Source organism: Barbus barbus (assembly GCF_936440315.1).
Source record: "Barbus barbus genome assembly, chromosome: 5".
Taxonomy (NCBI): domain Eukaryota; kingdom Metazoa; phylum Chordata; class Actinopteri; order Cypriniformes; family Cyprinidae; genus Barbus; species Barbus barbus.
In genome coordinates this window covers 30,648,543-30,666,881 of record NC_136733.1, presented here as the reverse complement: position 1 = coordinate 30,666,881, position 18,339 = coordinate 30,648,543, and the positions used below count along the sequence as shown (strand labels likewise).

The window sequence follows — 18,339 nt, the reverse complement described above, 5'->3', positions numbered from 1 at the left end:
TTTCCCTTGGGTTGTGTGTAGAATGTATGAAAGTGTATAGCGTTCAATCTTTTATCCATTTCCACTTGAAATATTTCTGGGATCTGAAACAGCTTTACAGTTACACATCCAGCCAGTCAATCTCTACTATTATTACTAATTACACAATTATCAGCACTTTCATTACCTGCTGACTTCATTGATGGCCTGGTAACAGGCTCACACCCGGGAGTGATGTTTAGTTTTCTAGTTTTTGCATATTAAAGTATGCATCACATCTCTCAGTTTTAGAGAAAATCTGTGCATTTATACTGTCATGTAACTGCCGTAGTTATGATGCTGATGATGATGATTTCTCTTGTTCTTTATGTCTTTGCTCAGGATGAAAAAGCAGAGGGCTTCATCAGTTTGCCAGAGTTTCGGATAGACAGAGCAATTGAGTGCAGGAGGAAACAGTGAGTGTTAGAAGACAACAATAATCACTCTTTCTCTCTGTTGTGTTGGGTTAGTTGGTTTTTGGGTGGGTCTGTGTTTGAAACCCTTCGGCTAGCGGAAATTAGGTCACTGCAGAACTGCTGATCTTTCTTTTACAAACACACACACACACACACACACACACACACACACACACACACACACACACACACACGTAAACTAGATGTTTGTGTGTGAATGTCTCTTTTTGTCTTTTTTTGTTTCAGTGCCTTCAAAGCATGTCATCCCAAAATTAAGAGTTTCTTTTTTGCTACAGATCATTTAGAGGAGATGAACAGGTAAGTGGTTTCAGAGCCTGTTCAAACATCAGCTCCCCACTCTGTTATTTTCTCTCACATCTGTGTTTCCTGTTTCAGATGGATGAACCGTTTAGGCTTGGCTGCGATTGGCTACACGCCAGATGATCCGGTACCACGTCCTGATGAAGGTGAGATCACATCCTGTGATGTAATTATGAGCCCATAGTGCTGTGATCTCACTAACTCTAGTTTTACACCATTTCATTGTTCTGTAAGCTGTTGAAAAGCCTAATCTGACTATTGCAAACTATAATGTCATGTATGTGTGATTCTGATATTTTTGTTTAGATTACTGGAGTGAGAGTGATCAGGATGAGATTGATGGCTCTATGACGCTCAAACAGGAGGCCACGTACCACCACAACCCCTCTGTGAGTATAAACTCACGTCTAAGTACACATTGCATACATTCAGCCCAAAACACACTCTTTCGTTTTCTTTAACAGAAACTATTCTATTTCTACCATCACACTGTCACGATATTGGTTTTGGAGCCTGTTCACAATTTCCACTTAAACCTCAAATCAGGAACCAAAACAAAACTGCATGGCACAAACATAGGTTCGTTCTCCCATTGCAACACTTTGTTCATATTCCTATTCACTCCAAACATTGTTTCACCCTTCTGTCTGAAATTTATTTTTATTTGCAAATTGATTTTCAAATTTGAATTTATGAATATATAGAAAAATATTAAATTATTTTGACAACTTAATCGTAAAAAAGTTTGTATTTATTATTTTTTAAAACAATTTATATTATACACACACAACCATTCATTTGTTTGGGGTCAGTACTTATTTTTAAATTTGATCAAATAATTGCAGCCTGGGTGAGCGTAAGAGACTTCTTTAAAAAGTATTACAAATCTTACCAAGCCCAGCCAGCTCATAATGACGACATCAATGTGTTAAAATTACATTCCTTAAGATGAGAAAATAAGTTGCAAATAAGGTGATTTTCATGCTTATTTATAGGCAATATATGATGTAACATGGTTAGTTTGGCTCACAGAGAGGTTTGCTGAGCACCAGCTCCCACACCAGCACTATACTGGTGGAAAACAAAGACCTTCTTCATCTTTGGAGATAGAAAGATACTTTTGATGAAATCTGAGAGTTTTCTGACCCTGCATAGACAGCAACGCAACTGACACATTCAAGGTCCAGAAAGGTAGTAAGGACATTGGTAAAATTGTCTATGTGACATCAGTGGTTCAACGCACATCGAAGACTGACAAGGAAGAGAAGAAATTGTTAAATAAAGTTGTAGTTTTTTTCTTTGCGCACAAAAAGTATTGAACCACTGATGTCATGTTAAAAAAAAATCATACTAACCCAAAGCGGTTGAATGGTATTATACATTACCATTTTTTAAAAAAGGAAATAGAAAAAAAAAGTTACAGAAAAGCAGAAAATGTTACAGAAAATCACAGTCTGAATAGGTCCATGTTCAAATCTGTAAAATGAACGTAGAATTTATCTCCGTAAGCAAATCTAGAGGAATCTAGTGGAAAAATCTATACTGGTGGAAAACAAATAATGAACTGACTCCGTCGCTCTCTCTGACTGTCATCTTATACCTCTAGCTTTCTGACTGACAGCTGACAATGATAATGACCAGTGTTTCTTTTGTCCTCAGGCAACTTCGTCCAGTCCATTTCCTGAGCGCCATTTTTCCAGTGGCTCCACATTCTCGCATTCCTCCGCCGAGGAGTCCCATTCTTCCTGCCGATCCTCCCATCGAGAACGCCGCTCATGGCAGGACCTGATTGAAACCCCCTTGACCAGCACAGGCCTACACTACCTGCAGACTGCAGAAGAGGAGGAGCCAGCCCTGCTGTCACCTGCCCAGCACCAACAGGCCACGCTCCCCGCCCAGCATCGGCGTCCATTGGAACGAGACGGGCCGTTTCCTTTGACGGACAGCGAAGAGTCCCAGCCTCGCCATCACACTCACAAGCAGCGTAGTCAGAGCCTCCCTCGCCACCGCGACACACATGGACACTCGCACCGCAGCGCTCGTACGCACACTCATGCACACACACACGGCACTCTGAGGCCAAGAACTCATCTCCATGAGGAAGAGGAGGAGGAAGAGGAGGAAAAGCAGGTTCGGAAATCTAGCAGCAGGAGGCCTGAGAGCGAAGAGAAAGTGTCCGATGGCACAGACGGCCTGCAGGAGCTGTACCGATCACTGGAGCAGGCCAGTCTCTCGGCTTTAGGCCAGCAGAGGCCTTCCACCAAACAAGAGTTCAGACGCTCCTTCATCAAACGCAGCAATGACCCCGCCACAAATGAACGACTGCACCGTATACGGGTTCTCCGCTCTACGCTAAAGGTATGCAAACACAGAAAGCAGTTGACCTTTTTATACTTTTGGGTTTGGAACGTGGACGTAAACTATAACACGGTAAACTTCTATTATAAACTCCACTGCAGTCATGCTTTTTTGTAGATGAATGTAATACAACACAAAATATAGTGTTAGTACCCTACTGTGGTGAAAGTTTGGGATCTGTATGTTTTTTAATGTTTTTAAAAGTTTCTTATGCTCACTAAAACATTTATTTGATTAAAATGCAGTATAGCCATTTTCTATTTTGAGGCATTTTAATGTAATTTATTTCTGTGATAGTGACAGTAAAAAAGAATGGCATTTTTTTGAAAAAGAAATATTCTGGAACATTATAAATGTCTACTGCTACTTTTGATCAATTTAATGCATCCTTGCTTAAAGTGAGTTCACCCAAAAATGAAAATTCTGTCATTAATTACTCACTCTCATGTCGTTCCAAACCTGTAAGACCTGCGTTCATCTTCAGAACACAAATTAAGAGATTTTTTATTAAATTCAAGAGCTTTTTGACCCTGCATAGACAGCAAACGCACCTGATGCGTTCAAGGCCCAGAAACGTAGTAAGGACATCTGTAAAATAGTCCATGTGACATCAGATTTAATCAAAAATATCTAATTTTGTGTTCTGAAGATGAAAGAAGGTCTTACAGGTTTGGCAAGTATTGTGTTTGTTTCCTTTATTTATATAGTGCTTTTAACAATACAGATTGTGTCAAAGCACTCAACAGTACCAAATTAGGTAGAGTGTCAGTAATGTATAAAAATAAGATTAAACACTCAATTTTCAGTTAAGGCATTTCATTATTGAGTTCAGAGATGTCATTGTCTAGCTCAGTTTAGTTTAAATAGTATCTGCGAAATCAAATTGTTGATAATCACTAGAAATTAAGTGTCCCCAACTTCAGCTCTGGCCTCTCATTGAAGAGCTTAAGAGAGACAAAGAAGACGTAATGAACATTTATTATGAAATTCGAAATCTCACCACACCCTCCACCGACATAAGAAGAAGAGTTGATACATGTGAATCGGTGACCACAGAAATCATCAACATTGCCTACAGCAGAGCTATAGATGATGAAAGCGGGTTTAATGAGCAGCAGGAAAGACACCGCCTTCATGAACTGCTCCGCCATGACTATGCAAAGTCTGTCTATGGATCTGCAGCTTCACCATCTCAGTGAACTTGGAGCATGCATGAAGCTGGTGTCTATTATCTTGACAATGAAAATCACAAGTCCGAACAGAGGAAGGTTAAGACTTCATGTATTCTTTGTCAAGATAATAGACACCAGCTTCATGCATGCACCTTTTCTAGTATCTTTGACAGAAAAGGGAGATTTGAGATCGGTCTGTAATTAACTATATCTTTGGGGTCAAGTTGTGTTTTTTTAATGAGAGGCTTAATTACAGCCAATTTGAAGGTTTTGGGGACATATCCGAATGACAATGACGAATTAATAATAGCCAAAAGAGGATCTATGACTTCTGGAAGCAGCTGCATGATTACAATTTTATCTGTGATAGTATCGATTTTATGTCAGATTCAAAAATATATATTTATAAGCTTTTTATAATTTCTAATTAAAAAAACAGAATAAAAATAAGTAGAATAAGATACCAATCAAATGAAATCAGTATTTAAGAAATAAATTTGTACTACAGAGGTGGCACAGAAGAATACACAAGTGGCTTGTAGGTGTATTTTCAGATGTTTAATGAGGCTCGGAGGTTGCATAAGTGCAATTAAATTTTGAATGTAGAAACATTAAATGATTTAAATAACAGAAAAGATACTTTAAAAATTAAACTTAAACTGCCGATAGGTGGCGGTATGTCACTGATTTATCACTGAATCATTCATTTAATTCATTCGTTCGAACGGCTGATTCATTCAGGAATTAAGTTTTTTTTTTTACTTTATTGAACAGTGTAAACTTTACAACCATAAATGGCCTGGTACAAAATGCAAAAATTTCTTAATGAGACAGACAAGCATCATAACATAAGGAGAAGAGGAAAAAAAGAGAAAAATAAATAAAATAATACTAGGGGTTTTCAGCAAGTTGAAGATTTTCTACTAAATTACAGAAATTTACAGCATTCTTTTTCTTCATTCATTTCAGCGACAAAAAATAATGGCATAGTTCCTTGTGAAATACATAGAAATTTGGAAGAATTTACAAGAATCGGTTCTTATGCAAAAAGAACTTCCCAAGAATAATAATTGTGTTAATTGCTAAATCATGCGTTTCATCTTTCAAAAATAAACCAAATAATACCTTTTCCTTTGTTAAAACATGTAAATCTTAAAATTGAGGAAATAACCAGTAATGCAAATCTTCCCAAAAGGCACAGGCAAATTTACAATCATGAAAATGTTCCGTAGTTTCAATTTGATCATCATAAAAGGAACAGTTGTTAACATCAAGGCCAAATCGACATCTCAAATATTCTCTAGAAGGATATACTCCATTAAGAATTTTAAAATGGACTTGCTTTGCCTTTGGTGCAACTGGAAATTTCAAATATTTTGTTCTTAAAATTTTTACTTCATCCTTAGAGAAATATTGGAATACTACATTTTCAAAGAAAATGGATATAGTTCATTAACAAAAACATTCTGAATTACAGTATTGGATAAATTTATGTTAGTAATAGAAACTCCGTTCACCAAAAGCTGAGGAAGACAAAGTGTTACATTATTTTGAGATAAATTACAAGATATCTGAATTATAGATTGTGGGATAGCTTTGATGATGTTATCATATTGTTTTCTGTCAAATAAATTAAATTTGGAACTAAAAGTTTCAAAAGACATTACTCTGGTATTATCTAATATTTGCAAAAGAGACCATATTCTTTTCTCCCACCAGTTTTTGTAGAATAAAGATTTGTTCCTAAATACAACATATCTACAGTTCCATAAAGGGACATTATGGGGACTGAAATTATGCTTATAGATCATTTTCCAATAAGGTAAAACCTGTTGATGAAACCCTGATAACTAGTTATAATCGCATCTAAGGAAAAAATGGATACCTCCTAATTTCATAAATATTTGACTGGGGATATGAAACCAAAAACTATTTTCATTTTTCAAAAAGGATTTTAGCCAATTTATTTTAATTGTTGCATTAATGGCTTTTAGGCTTAAAGGGCTTTTAGTCCTCCTTCTTCATATTCTTTGACCATCATTCCTTTTCTAATGTAGTGTGTTTTTCTTTTCCAGATATAATTAAAGTTAGCTTGGTTTATAGCTTTTATTGCATTTTTAGGAAAATAGATTGAGTAGGCTGGGTAAATGAGTCTAGAAATGCATTCCATTTTTGTAAGACAAATTCTGCCAATAATAGAAATATCTCTTTGAGACCACGAGTTTAAATAGGACTTACACTTATCTGAAGTATTCCAAATATTGAGATTATTAAGCGAAGTATTATCCTTTGTAATGTGCATACCTAGGTATTTAATAGTGTCTTTAACAGGAATATTGCAAACGGTTGACAGAGGGAAGTTATGAATCGGTAGTAATTCATATTTTTTAAGATTTAATTTGAATCCAGATGCCTTTGAGAAAAACTCTATGGTTTGGAGAATTTTTGGAACTTGGTCAATGTTTTTCATGAATATGGTTGTGTCATCTGCCATTTGTCTAATGATAAACAATTCACTGCTTTTTCCACTTCCTCATACTGATATCTGCATCACAAATATTTTTAAAACTCTCATCTATTGTTGGGATCCAATCCTTAATGTGATCAAAGAAAGCATCAGCATCTGTATGTGAATAAGAGGAGGAGTATAAATTACTGTTAGAATTTTTTTCAGGATCTGTATGTTCTTGATCATTAATTAGTAAAACTTTAATACCGTTACGTTCTTGTCTCTTTTTTTCCGGTCTACAAAAATATGCTGAACTCCTTTCCCCCTCCTCTATCCACTTTGCTCTCGATCTTATATATGCTCCTTTGACTTTATCCACATAAATGTTGTCTAATGAGGATTGAAGAAGTAGTTTTTGTTTGTCATTTTCACTTAAGGAGGATTTATTTCTTTGATCATTTCCAATTCTTTTTTTTTTACTATTCCTGCTTAATAATTTACCGTAAGATATGGAGATCTGACATACTTTATACTTTAAATATTCCCATTTCTCTCTATAAGTTTTATAATTCAAATCTCCATTTATATTATTAATTGTAGCAATAATTTCGTGACAAAAGGGTTCACTATGTAGAAGGTTTGAATTGAATTTCCAATAACCTTTTCTCCTTTGATAGACATTTGCAGGTCTAAGAATAAGCTAAACCATGCAATGGTGCAGCAGAAACTATAGAATCTGACTCCAGACCAGATTTAAATTCAGAGACTAACCAGAAATCTAACCTGGATTTGGCTGAACCATCAGGTTTAAACCATGTGAAAACTTGAATACCAGGGTTTTTAGTGCGCCATACATTTATCAATTTAAACACTACAAAAGTCAAGCATTATGGGATTGTAATGGTGTCTCAGGTATTTTGAAGGAGATCTATCACGCCATTCGTCTATCACCATATTAAAATTCCCTCCAAAAATAAAATCTTCAGTAGGATACACTTGGCATAGATCCTTAACAACTGTTGTAACCTCAGTGATTAAAATTTAGTTTTGGTTATGATTATTATATCTATATATATTTCCCAAAACCAAAACATTTTAACTTTTTTCAAAAACACAAATTATCCAGTGACCACAAGTATCCCTAACAGTATTTAAAATCTTCCCAGGAAAGTTATTTAAAAGGACGGCAACACCTGCTGACCTGTTAGAACCATGAGAAAAAAGTATTTGATCTCTCCATTGGTTTGACCAGAATGTTTCATCCAAGTCAACAGAATGAGTTTCTTGAAGAATTTCTGCTATAAAATGCTTCAGTCCCTTCTTAAAATGTTTACTGTGGGTAATCTTGATCAATTAAAACATTAAATTTTCAAGTAAATTTAGGGGCAAATTAACGAGAGCTTAGAAAGTGCTGCTTGCCCGGTCTGCCATCTTGCCGACTCTTGGCCATTCAGGAATGAAGTACCGTCTTTATGAATGGGTAATTGAATCATTGACTCACTAGATTCATTTAAAAATGCAGTTCATTCATAAACGAAACACAGCTGTGTTTGAATGGAGATGAGCAGCTGGGACTTTGTTTGAAACTATTTTCGTTGATGAAATAGAGCAAAATAAGGCCATAGTGTTGTAGTCAGACAATATAAGTAACTTAATATTAACTTCTTGTTTAATGACCTGTTGTATTAAATCAATATCACATTTGCAAACTCCCTTAATAATCATTAAAAGCTGTCCCTCATCTTAGTTCATCGCGCTCTCACAAAAACTCCATTATAATCAACGAAGCTCCTTACACTGCACAATGAATCTCTTATTTTACACTCAGTCTACACTTTTTTTTGTTATAATGAGAGAATACGTCTGTGATACATTACTCAACGTTGCAAGAACACGCAAGTACGTTAGAAACCTTTAAAGCTCCCTCAGCACAAACACAAATATGCTGATCAGGTCGGTCGCACTGGTGCTCCTAAATATTTTTTCATAGTCGCACGCAGTAGTTTTCAGTCACAAATGCGACTGAAACGGTCGCACTGTAGAGCCCTGTCCTAATGCATCTTTTTCATTATCGACATGGATATTAAAATCGCCAACAATTAAGACTTTATCTGCAGCCAGTACTAACCCAGATAGAAAATCAGCAAATTCTTTAATAAAGTCTGTATGGTGCCCTGGTGGCCTGTATTCCTGTCAGAATTTTCATCTTTGGGTGAACTATCCCTTTAATACAATTATTTAAAAAAATCATACTAACCCAAAGCAGTTGAATGGTAGCATACATTACCAATTTTAAAAAAGTAAATAGAAAAAAAAAATAAAAATTGCAGAAATGCCATCACACTCTGAATAGGTCAAAGTTCAAAAGTGAGCTTAAAATGTATCTATATTAGATTCTATAGGAATCTAATGGACAATTCTAGAGGATCTCCATAAACATTTAACAAGAGTAACCGTCAGCTGCCATCTGGCAAGGGTGTAGGAACTACCTGAAAAGTAAAAAGGACATGTTTTAAATCTTATTAGCTTGGCTCATGAATATTAATTAGGTGACAATGTTTGTTTAGTAGTATTTGTTTTGGAGCTGATCTAGGATTGTATTCTAAGGTGGTTCTGATTTCTCTAGCCTTCCTCTTAGTGTGTCGATTAGAACACAGGAGTGGATCAAGCGGTTAACTTCAATCAAAGGAGTTTATTGAACACTGAAGATGGATTTGGGGGGTGTATGAGGATGTGTGTATGGTGTGGTTCTACAATAAAACAGAAATATAGAAATAATCAGCATAACAATACTTGACTTCTGTATCAAAGCAAATCACATTAATGTATACAAGGTAGTAGTGTGTAAATACAATATACAGTATTGACTTTCAGTGGTAATATACACACAATCTTGCGTTGTTCTCTTTTATGCAAACATAATTGGCACGTTAAACTGACAGTGCCCAAATACTTGCAATAAACCTCACAAGTCAGAACAATTAAGTACTCTTAAACTTATAAACTTCACCGTAATAATTACCAATGTAGCAGCATGAAACCGGATAATACTAATAGTGATAGCGTATTTGTAAACACAACTTGTGCGTGCGCTGAATGCGCTAGCATAGCCTTACATACATTTCACACGTTCAATCGCGAACAGTGGACAAATACCAAAATGTCTCCGATATGATTATTAGAATAAACAAGAACAGTCCCTAGAGCTGAGCAGATACTCACAATTAGTCACCGACGCACACAATAACACACAAAAGGAGATTATTTCTCTCGCTCTCGGGACAAGTCTCTCTCTCGCTCTATTCTGCTGCGTCCTGACGATGATTGACAGGTGCACTAAGCCCCGCCTTTCCAACACTGCCGCCCCCAAATTTAGTTGTAAATTTGCTCCGTGAGAAAGTGATTCAGGTTTCCTGTTGTTTGTCTTTACTTCCAGGGAGCTCATCCTCCTCAGGGATTTCAGGAAGCACAATCAGCCGAGCAATAGGCCGGGTATACGTCTTGTCCTTTATCTGGATCTCCACTGTTCTGACATGTCCATCTGCTCCCGGGTAGACTTTTGTTACTCTTCCAATCTGCCACAAGGACCGAGGTAGTTGTGGGTCAACTAACATGGCGACAGTGCCAGGTTCAATGTCAGGTGAGGATCTTTGCCACTTGCCTCTTGTCTGCATTGTTGGTAGGTATTGCCTTATGAACGCAGTCCAGAATCTGTCGGCTAATACCTGGGAGTGCCTCCATCTCCGCTTTGTGAGGAGTTCAGACTCTGGGAACACCACTTGAGGTAAGGAACCATCTGGCCGCCCCATCAGTAGGCAACTTGGTGTAACAGCATCCGGATCGGCCAGATCTGCTGAAACGTATCCTAGAGGCTTTGAATTTAGGATGGCTTCGACCTCGATCAAAACTGTCAGGAGTACTTCCTCAGACACGGTTTCTGAGCCTAAAGTGGCACGAAGAGCAGCTTTTATCGACCGGATCTCCCTCTCCCACACACCTCCAAAGTGTGGAGATGCCGGAGGATTGAAGTGGAACCTTATCCTTTGCTTGGCTAACAGCTGTTGTAGGTTTGGACTGAGTTTGCTGAAAGCTTCTCGGAGTTCAGTATCTCCACCTCTGAAATTTGTGCCTTGGTCGGAGTACAGTTCTGCAGGCTGGCCACGTCTCCCAATGAACCTTCTCAGTGCCATCAGGAAGGCGTCACTGTCCATAGAGGTTAGCAATTCTAGGTGCACAGCCCGAGTGGTGAGACACTTAAACAGGAGACCCCACCTTTTTTCCGTCCTGCGTCCCAGTCTTATTATGAAAGGTCCGAAACAGTCCATTCCTGCGGAATAGAACGGAGGCTTAAATAATCTGAGTCTTGGAGGGGGAAGATCGACCATCTTCTGAGTTGCTGGTTTTGACCTCCACTTACAACACTCGATGCATGACCTTTGGTGTTTCTTAATGGCCTCTCTGCCTCTCAGAAGCCACACTCTCCTCCGGAGCTCAGCAAAGACCCGCTCAGGTCCTGGGTGATGAAGTCTCGTGTCACAGTCCTTAATAAGCAGTTGGGTGTTAGGATGATGAGGGTCGAGTACGATAGGGTGCACTGTATGTGGGTCAAGGTCTTCTGCTCGCCTCAGTCGTCCTCCGACTCGTATGAGTTGATTTTCTGCGTCAAACTCTGGAGAAAGACATAGTAGCCGACTATCTGAGCGAACTGGCTTGTTGTTTTTCAGCAGACGATAATCCTCAGGGAAACTGTCCATCTGGATCCTTCTCAGAACAACAGTCTCTGCCTCTCTATAAGTATTAGCTGGAGGGGAATTATCCTGGGCGGCCGCCCCATGCAGTTCCTGTGCGACTGCCTCCACCAAATCTTTCCAGCTACTGTATTTCTTTCCATTGGGAATCACTGGCATGGTGATAGTTATCCCACAGAATGTTCCTCCTTTAAGTTCAGTGGTGTCTTCAGTCTCAGAAATGCGTGAGGTAGGATGAGAGGGCCACTTCTCCTGAGCTTGTAGTAGGAACTCTGGACCCTGAAGCCATCTGTTGGGGGCAATAAGATCTTGCAGGTGCTTGCCACGAGTCAGATCGTCGGCAGGGTTTCTTTCCGAATTTATGTAACGCCATTTTGCCTGGTTGGTCAACTCCTGAATCTCCGCTACCCGGGTGCCTACAAAGACCTTGTATCGGCAGGACTCGGAATGGAGCCAGTGCAGCACAATGGTGGAGTCAGTCCAAAAGGTGATTTTGTTCAAATTTAAAGTGAGCTCATTTGCAAGCAGCTTTGCCAACTGTGCACCTATCAGAGCGGCGCAGAGCTCAAGCCTCGGTATTGACTGTTGCTTTCGTGGGGCCACTCTGGATCGCGCTAGAAGAAAGGCAAGGTGGGGTTCCCCTTGGTGACCTTCTGAAAGCAGGTAAGCTACAGCCCCATATGCCTTCTCAGAGGCGTCACTGAAGATGTGGATTTCCCGTGCTATGTCAGGCTGATCCATGTATGAGGGGTTATAGCATCTGGGGAGCGTTACTTGGGGAAGATATTTAAGCTCCTCCTCCCAGGTTATCCATGCTTGCCGGAGCTCACCAGGGAGTTGTGGATCATCCCAGTCCCGGTGGGTGGCCCAAAGCTGCTGCACGATCACCTTGGCTCGGGTGGTATATGGAAGAATGACTCCAAGGGGATCGTACTGACTCGCCATCACCCGGTAAATGCTCCGCATTGTCAAAGCATTGTATGTGATAGGTCTATGTTTGAACCCTAGCTGGTCTGTCTCACAGTGCCAGCTCAGGCCCAAGGTTGACTCTCTGGGGTCAGCTTTATCTTGAGAGAGCCACAACTCCAGCTTAGTGGATCTGGCTTCAGGAGGTAGGTGACTGACAACTTCCACGACATTACTGGCCCATTGGCGGATGTCGAAACCACCAGAGGATAAGAGGGCCCGTAACTTATCCACTAGCTGACGTGCTTCTCCTGCAGAAGGTAAACTTTGTAGACAGTTGTCCACATAGAAGCATTTATCGACTGAGAATCTCACATCCTCTTCAGGAGTACTGTGCTGAGCCACATGTCGCTGGAGGGCGAAGGTTGCACAGCAGGGGCTGGATGTAGTCCCGAAGGGAAGGACTCGCCACTCATAGGTATCTGGTGGCTCATTTCGTCGCAGGTCACGCCATAGGAAACGTAACAGTGGTCTGTCCTCAGGTAGTAGTAGGACCTGATGAAACATCCCCCGTATATCTCCACTTATGGCTACACAATGCTCCCTGAACCGCAGGAGGACGCCCAGGAGAGAGGGGCTTAAAACTGGACCAGGTAGCAAGAAGTCATTAAGGCTCAGCCCCTCGTATTCAAAGGAACAGTTGAACACTAGGCGGTTTTTACCGTTGTGAGTGATCAAATGGTGTGGAATATACCATTTCTCTCCTGCAGGTCCCTGTCCCTCCTCTCGCAGTTTAACGGTAGCACCAGTCAACTCCAGCTTCTTTATCTCAGACTTATACACCTCTGCCTTCGCTGGTGTCCGAGCGAGCTGACGCTCCATTCCTCTGAGATTAGGCATGACTGCTTCTTTTGGAGCACAAAAGAAGGGAAAATCCCTCTTGCGCAATAACGGTGTTGCGTAGCGGAAGATTCCGTTGACATCGACCCGCGTAGTCTTGGCTTCCAAGAGACTGATAGCCTCTCGATCCTCCTTGGATCGGGTAGCTTGCTTCTCACAGCGGTATGGCAAGACATCGATCTGCCAAAGCCTTTCGACATCCCTCTTCAACTGTAGTTCGGAGGGGGTAAGGGACAAGAAGAGACACTGTTGTCTTGATAACTGATCTTTGAAGAGTCTTACAGGTCCCTGCAATGTCCATCCAAGCCTTGTCTGAATAGCTGCAGGTCCTCCAGCAGGGCCTAGACGAACAGGTGATATAGGGGTAATGAGGTGAGTATTGTCAGCTCCGATTAGCAGCAGTGGGCGTACTCCCTCGAAATCCTGTAGGGGTAGGTTCTTCAGGTGCTGATACTTCTCCAGGATACTCAAAGAGTAGGAATGGTCTGCAAGTCCGAGGCGTTCAGCGGTGAAGGCAGACGAAATTCCGTATAGCTTCTGTGGTTGAGTCACTGGAGAAATCTGGAAGGAGACTGAGGCTCCAGTCACAGTTTGTACATCCTGCCGGATAGTCCGCAGAGCTAGGCTTTCTTCAGGACCATAGATTCCGAGTTTAGTTGCTGCAGGGGAAAGGAGAATTGTCCTCTCCGAACCATCATCAAGGACGGCATAGGTATCCAGGGTTTTTTCTCCGTTACGAAGCAGAATTCTAACAACCTTTAGGAGAACTTTCCTACATCCCGTAGGTCTATCTAAATACAGAGTCTCGGTCGCTGAATTAACAAGACAAGAACCTTCAGTCACGGGTTTGGAGTTGACTTCATGAAGGATCTGCAAATGCCGGCCTTTACAGATACTACATGGCTTCTTGAGGGTACACTTGGCTGCTTGGTGTGCACGCCCACAACGCCAGCAGCGGTGATTCGTTTGAATCCAATCTGTGATTTGCTGTTTATTGAAGGTCTTGAAAGTAGGGCATTGACTGAGGTAATGATCGGTCTTGTCACAATACGGACAGAAAGCTTTGGCCTGTACTTTGAGGACCCCTGAACTGGTTAATGGGATCGGAGCTGGTCCAGATGGTGGTTTAGCAGGGCCCTCGTCTGATCCATGGAGTACAGTAGTGGAACGGCCAGCAGGGTTCCCGGCTCTCCCCCAGACTGTCTTCTGCTCTACCCTCCGTTTGCGGTCTGATATCTGACTCTCACTGCTCTGACACCAGGCCTCATATTGTAACCATTCTGAGAAGTCCAGGAGGTTATACACCGCACCGGGACGACGAAACATATGTCTTCTGAACTCCGACCTCATTTCAGGAGGAAGTTTGCTTAGCAGCCTCTCCACATGCGAACCACACCTCAATTCAGCCTGTCCTTCATGGCCCAAAGTCTCCAGCATACCAACCAAGGATCTGATTTGCAAGGCGAACTTGTCAAAGCCTGTTGTGTCACCTCGTCGAATGTCAGGCGCATCCATAACTTTCGCTATCCTTCTGAGGGCTAGCTTGTACGGTTGTCCAAACCGCTCAGTCAGAGCTGCCATAGTATCCCTGTAAGGGAAAGGTGAGTTAAGATAGGAGTCAGCTACTAGACGAGCTTCATCTACTCTCAAATGATCCATCAAGATCTGATAGCGGAAGAGCTCAGTAGCATCAGGAGGTAGAAGGTTCTCAAGAGCAATCTTTAGTCTGGTAAACTCACTAGGGTCCCCTGTGGTGAAGTCTGGAATGGTTGGAGTAGGTCCGCGATAAGTGCTCTCTCTCTCACCTGGATGTAAGGTAGAAGCTCTGTGCCTAGGCGTCTGATACCCAGGTCTCCTTTGCTCATCGCTTTCATGAAGGGGAGGCAGGTGGGCAGCTCTAACAGGCTCAAACTTCTGCTCCGGATACCAGCTTGGATCATGAGTATAGTTACTGTAGTCGATAGGTGGCGGCGCTAATCGGCGGGTAGTTGGTCGGACAGAGTCATCGGGATAGTTAGCAGGAATGGAATCTGGATAATTAGGAGGCTGAACTGACTGTGTGACTTCCCGTTTGGCTGGCAGTTCCGTCTGTATGTGGTCTCTCATCACTTGCAGCTCACTGAGCATCTTACCCAGGAAATCTACCAACACATGCTCTCTCTGCGACTCCTCAGCATTCTTCTCTGGTCGTCGGGGCAAAGCAGAATGATCTCTATAACTCACAATCTGCTTGGGGTTAGGTAATGAGCTACAATCATCTTCATGGGATGAAAGAACTGAGGTTACTGGTGCAGCGATTGTACTGGCCAACGGCAATGCCTGACTGATGGCAGATGAATGTGGAAGTGGCATTGGAAGAGACTCGGAGCACACCAGAGATTGATTAGGCCTGTGTGAGGTATTAACGACAGTTTTTGGAGATGACTGACACCCAGTCTCTTCCCAAGGCCGGTGAAATGGTGAAGACTGAGCAGGTTGAGTAGATGGCATGGAAGCTCTAGACTGTGACGCTTGCTGTCTTTCATAAGAACGCTCTCCGTCGAAGGCAGCCAGGGGCCACTCATCGACCACTTGCCATGAATACTGACTCACCGGACTGGAAGCTCTGTCAGATGGGGAGGGAGAAATCTTGGCAGCGTCTGAGGTGCCACCTCTCCATGACTCCTCTGCAGCGTGATGCAGTGTAGGCGTACTGACTGGTCTACGACGTGTGGCTGTGAGATCGTAGTCCTCAAGGTAAACGGGAGGATGAACATGACGTTTAGGTCTGGCACCTTCAGGATTCACCCCTTCTGGTTGCATATTAGGGCTGATAGATCCTCTGGATCCAAGAGCAATGGCTGAGATCCGGCTCGAAGGACCAATTTTGTTTTGGAGCTGATCTAGGATTGTATTCTAAGGTGGTTCTGATTTCTCTAGCCTTCCTCTTAGTGTGTCGATTAGAACACAGGAGTGGATCAAGCGGTTAACTTCAATCAAAGGAGTTTATTGAACACTGAAGATGGATTTGGGGGGTGTATGAGGATGTGTGTATGGTGTGGTTCTACAATAAAACAGAAATATAGAAATAATCAGCATAACAATACTTGACTTCTGTATCAAAGCAAATCACATTAATGTATACAAGGTAGTAGTGTGTAAATACAATATACAGTATTGACTTTCAGTGGTAATATACACACAATCTTGCGTTGTTCTCTTTTATGCAAACATAATTGGCACGTTAAACTGACAGTGCCCAAATACTTGCAATAAACCTCACAAGTCAGAACAATTAAGTACTCTTAAACTTATAAACTTCACCGTAATAATTACCAATGTAGCAGCATGAAACCGGATAATACTAATAGTGATAGCGTATTTGTAAACACAACTTGTGCGTGCGCTGAATGCGCTAGCATAGCCTTACATACATTTCACACGTTCAATCGCGAACAGTGGACAAATACCAAAATGTCTCCGATATGATTATTAGAATAAACAAGAACAGTCCCTAGAGCTGAGCAGATACTCACAATTAGTCACCGACGCACACAATAACACACAAAAGGAGATTATTTCTCTCGCTCTCGGGACAAGTCTCTCTCTCGCTCTATTCTGCTGCGTCCTGACGATGATTGACAGGTGCACTAAGCCCCGCCTTTCCAACAGTATTAACTGAATTTTCTTACATTCTTTCTATGCACAGTGGTTGACAGAAGCATCTGCTTGGTCTTAAGCCACTGTTTTTTGCACCTCACTACAATATAATGATTACTTTGGATGAAGTGTAGAAATTTAGACATTTTTGAAAGCAAACCAATCACACTAGTTGGTAAAGCAGAATAATTTGACTATCTAAAGTCCTGAATCAGAGTGAATTTCCAACCTCTCTCTTTCCCCTTCACCAACAGGCAAAGGAGGGAGACTTGGCAATAATCAGTCAGTTGCTGGATGACCCTTGTTTGACCTCGAGGAAGTTTCGCGAATGGAAGCAACGTAACCACGAGCTCTTCCTGGATATCTGTGAGTTCAGCTCTGCCCCACTGGAACCGCCCAGCGAGTCCAACGACCTTTCACCTCTCTCGCCCACGCTGATGATGCACACTCACTCTTTCATAGAAACGCACGTGTGAAACACAGTCCCGCACCCCCACGACGAACAAACAGTCACATGTTAAAATACAGACATAAAGGTATATGAATAATGTGAGTCGTGCTTTTCAAACCCACACACACACACACACACACATACTTTGAAAAACACTGTGGATCCAGACTGTCTTCACTTTCTCCTTGACGGATGACCTGATACTGCCCTCCTCCTGATCGCGAGTGACACTGGATTGAACCAATACACTGTAAGATCAATGTCAAAGAACTGACCCAGCCTCCAGAACTACTGCAGACAGACACGCAGCCACTGAAACCGAAAGGTGATTCAAACTGCTCAAACATCACGGAAGCGAAAGTGTTACCTGCACATTTACGGCTCACTGCAAACTCTGTACAATATATTTCATCACAGCCACATTTTGAGACGGATGGAAGAAAGGCCCCCGTGAGGTGCCCACTGCATGCCTGAAGAAACATCTTTTCAGATTAATTGACAACCTGTTAAACAAAGTAGGACCGTATATAAAAACAAATCTTTTATTTTTCTCTCTGATTGGAGTTTTAAAAAAAACTTTTTTTTAAAAGATATCTTCTGAAGATTTTGTTTGTTTGTTTGTTTATTTTATATATATATATATTATTTTTTTATTTTTTATTATTTCCTTCCCTCAGAATGCTGCAGGAAGAGCACTCATGTAGCCATGGGCAACAGGCTTTACTCTGTTACCAAGCAACACCGCCCTACTGTGTTACTCTATACAACTCTCAAAGCAAGCAAGAGTGTTGGAAAGTGTGTGTGTGTGTGTGTGTGTGTGTGTGTGTGTGTGTGTGTGTGTATTAGAGAAACGAGAGAAAGACAGAAAACGAGTCAGTTGGATGCCGAAGAGTCTCTTTTTGAGAGTTTGATGACATTTGCATTCAGGAAAAGATGAACTACTGGCAGGTAGTAACGTGTT

General features: G+C 41.3%; 1 protein-coding gene across 1 annotated transcript in view; it reads left to right on the top strand.

Moving 5' to 3' along the window:
* The window catches only part of LOC306869989 (connector enhancer of kinase suppressor of ras 2), a 63,245-nt gene extending 45,706 nt beyond the window's left edge, over window positions 1-17,539 (top strand). The window contains exons 18-23 of the mRNA XM_079416991.1: window positions 361-434; window positions 681-752; window positions 831-901; window positions 1,062-1,144; window positions 2,415-3,113; window positions 17,182-17,539. Coding sequence (XP_079273117.1) covers window positions 361-434; window positions 681-752; window positions 831-901; window positions 1,062-1,144; window positions 2,415-3,113; window positions 17,182-17,403 — 1,221 coding nt within the window. The 3' untranslated portion in view covers window positions 17,404-17,539. The remainder of the gene's footprint in view (window positions 1-360; window positions 435-680; window positions 753-830; window positions 902-1,061; window positions 1,145-2,414; window positions 3,114-17,181) is intronic.
* The last annotated feature ends 800 nt before the right edge of the window (window positions 17,540-18,339 follow it).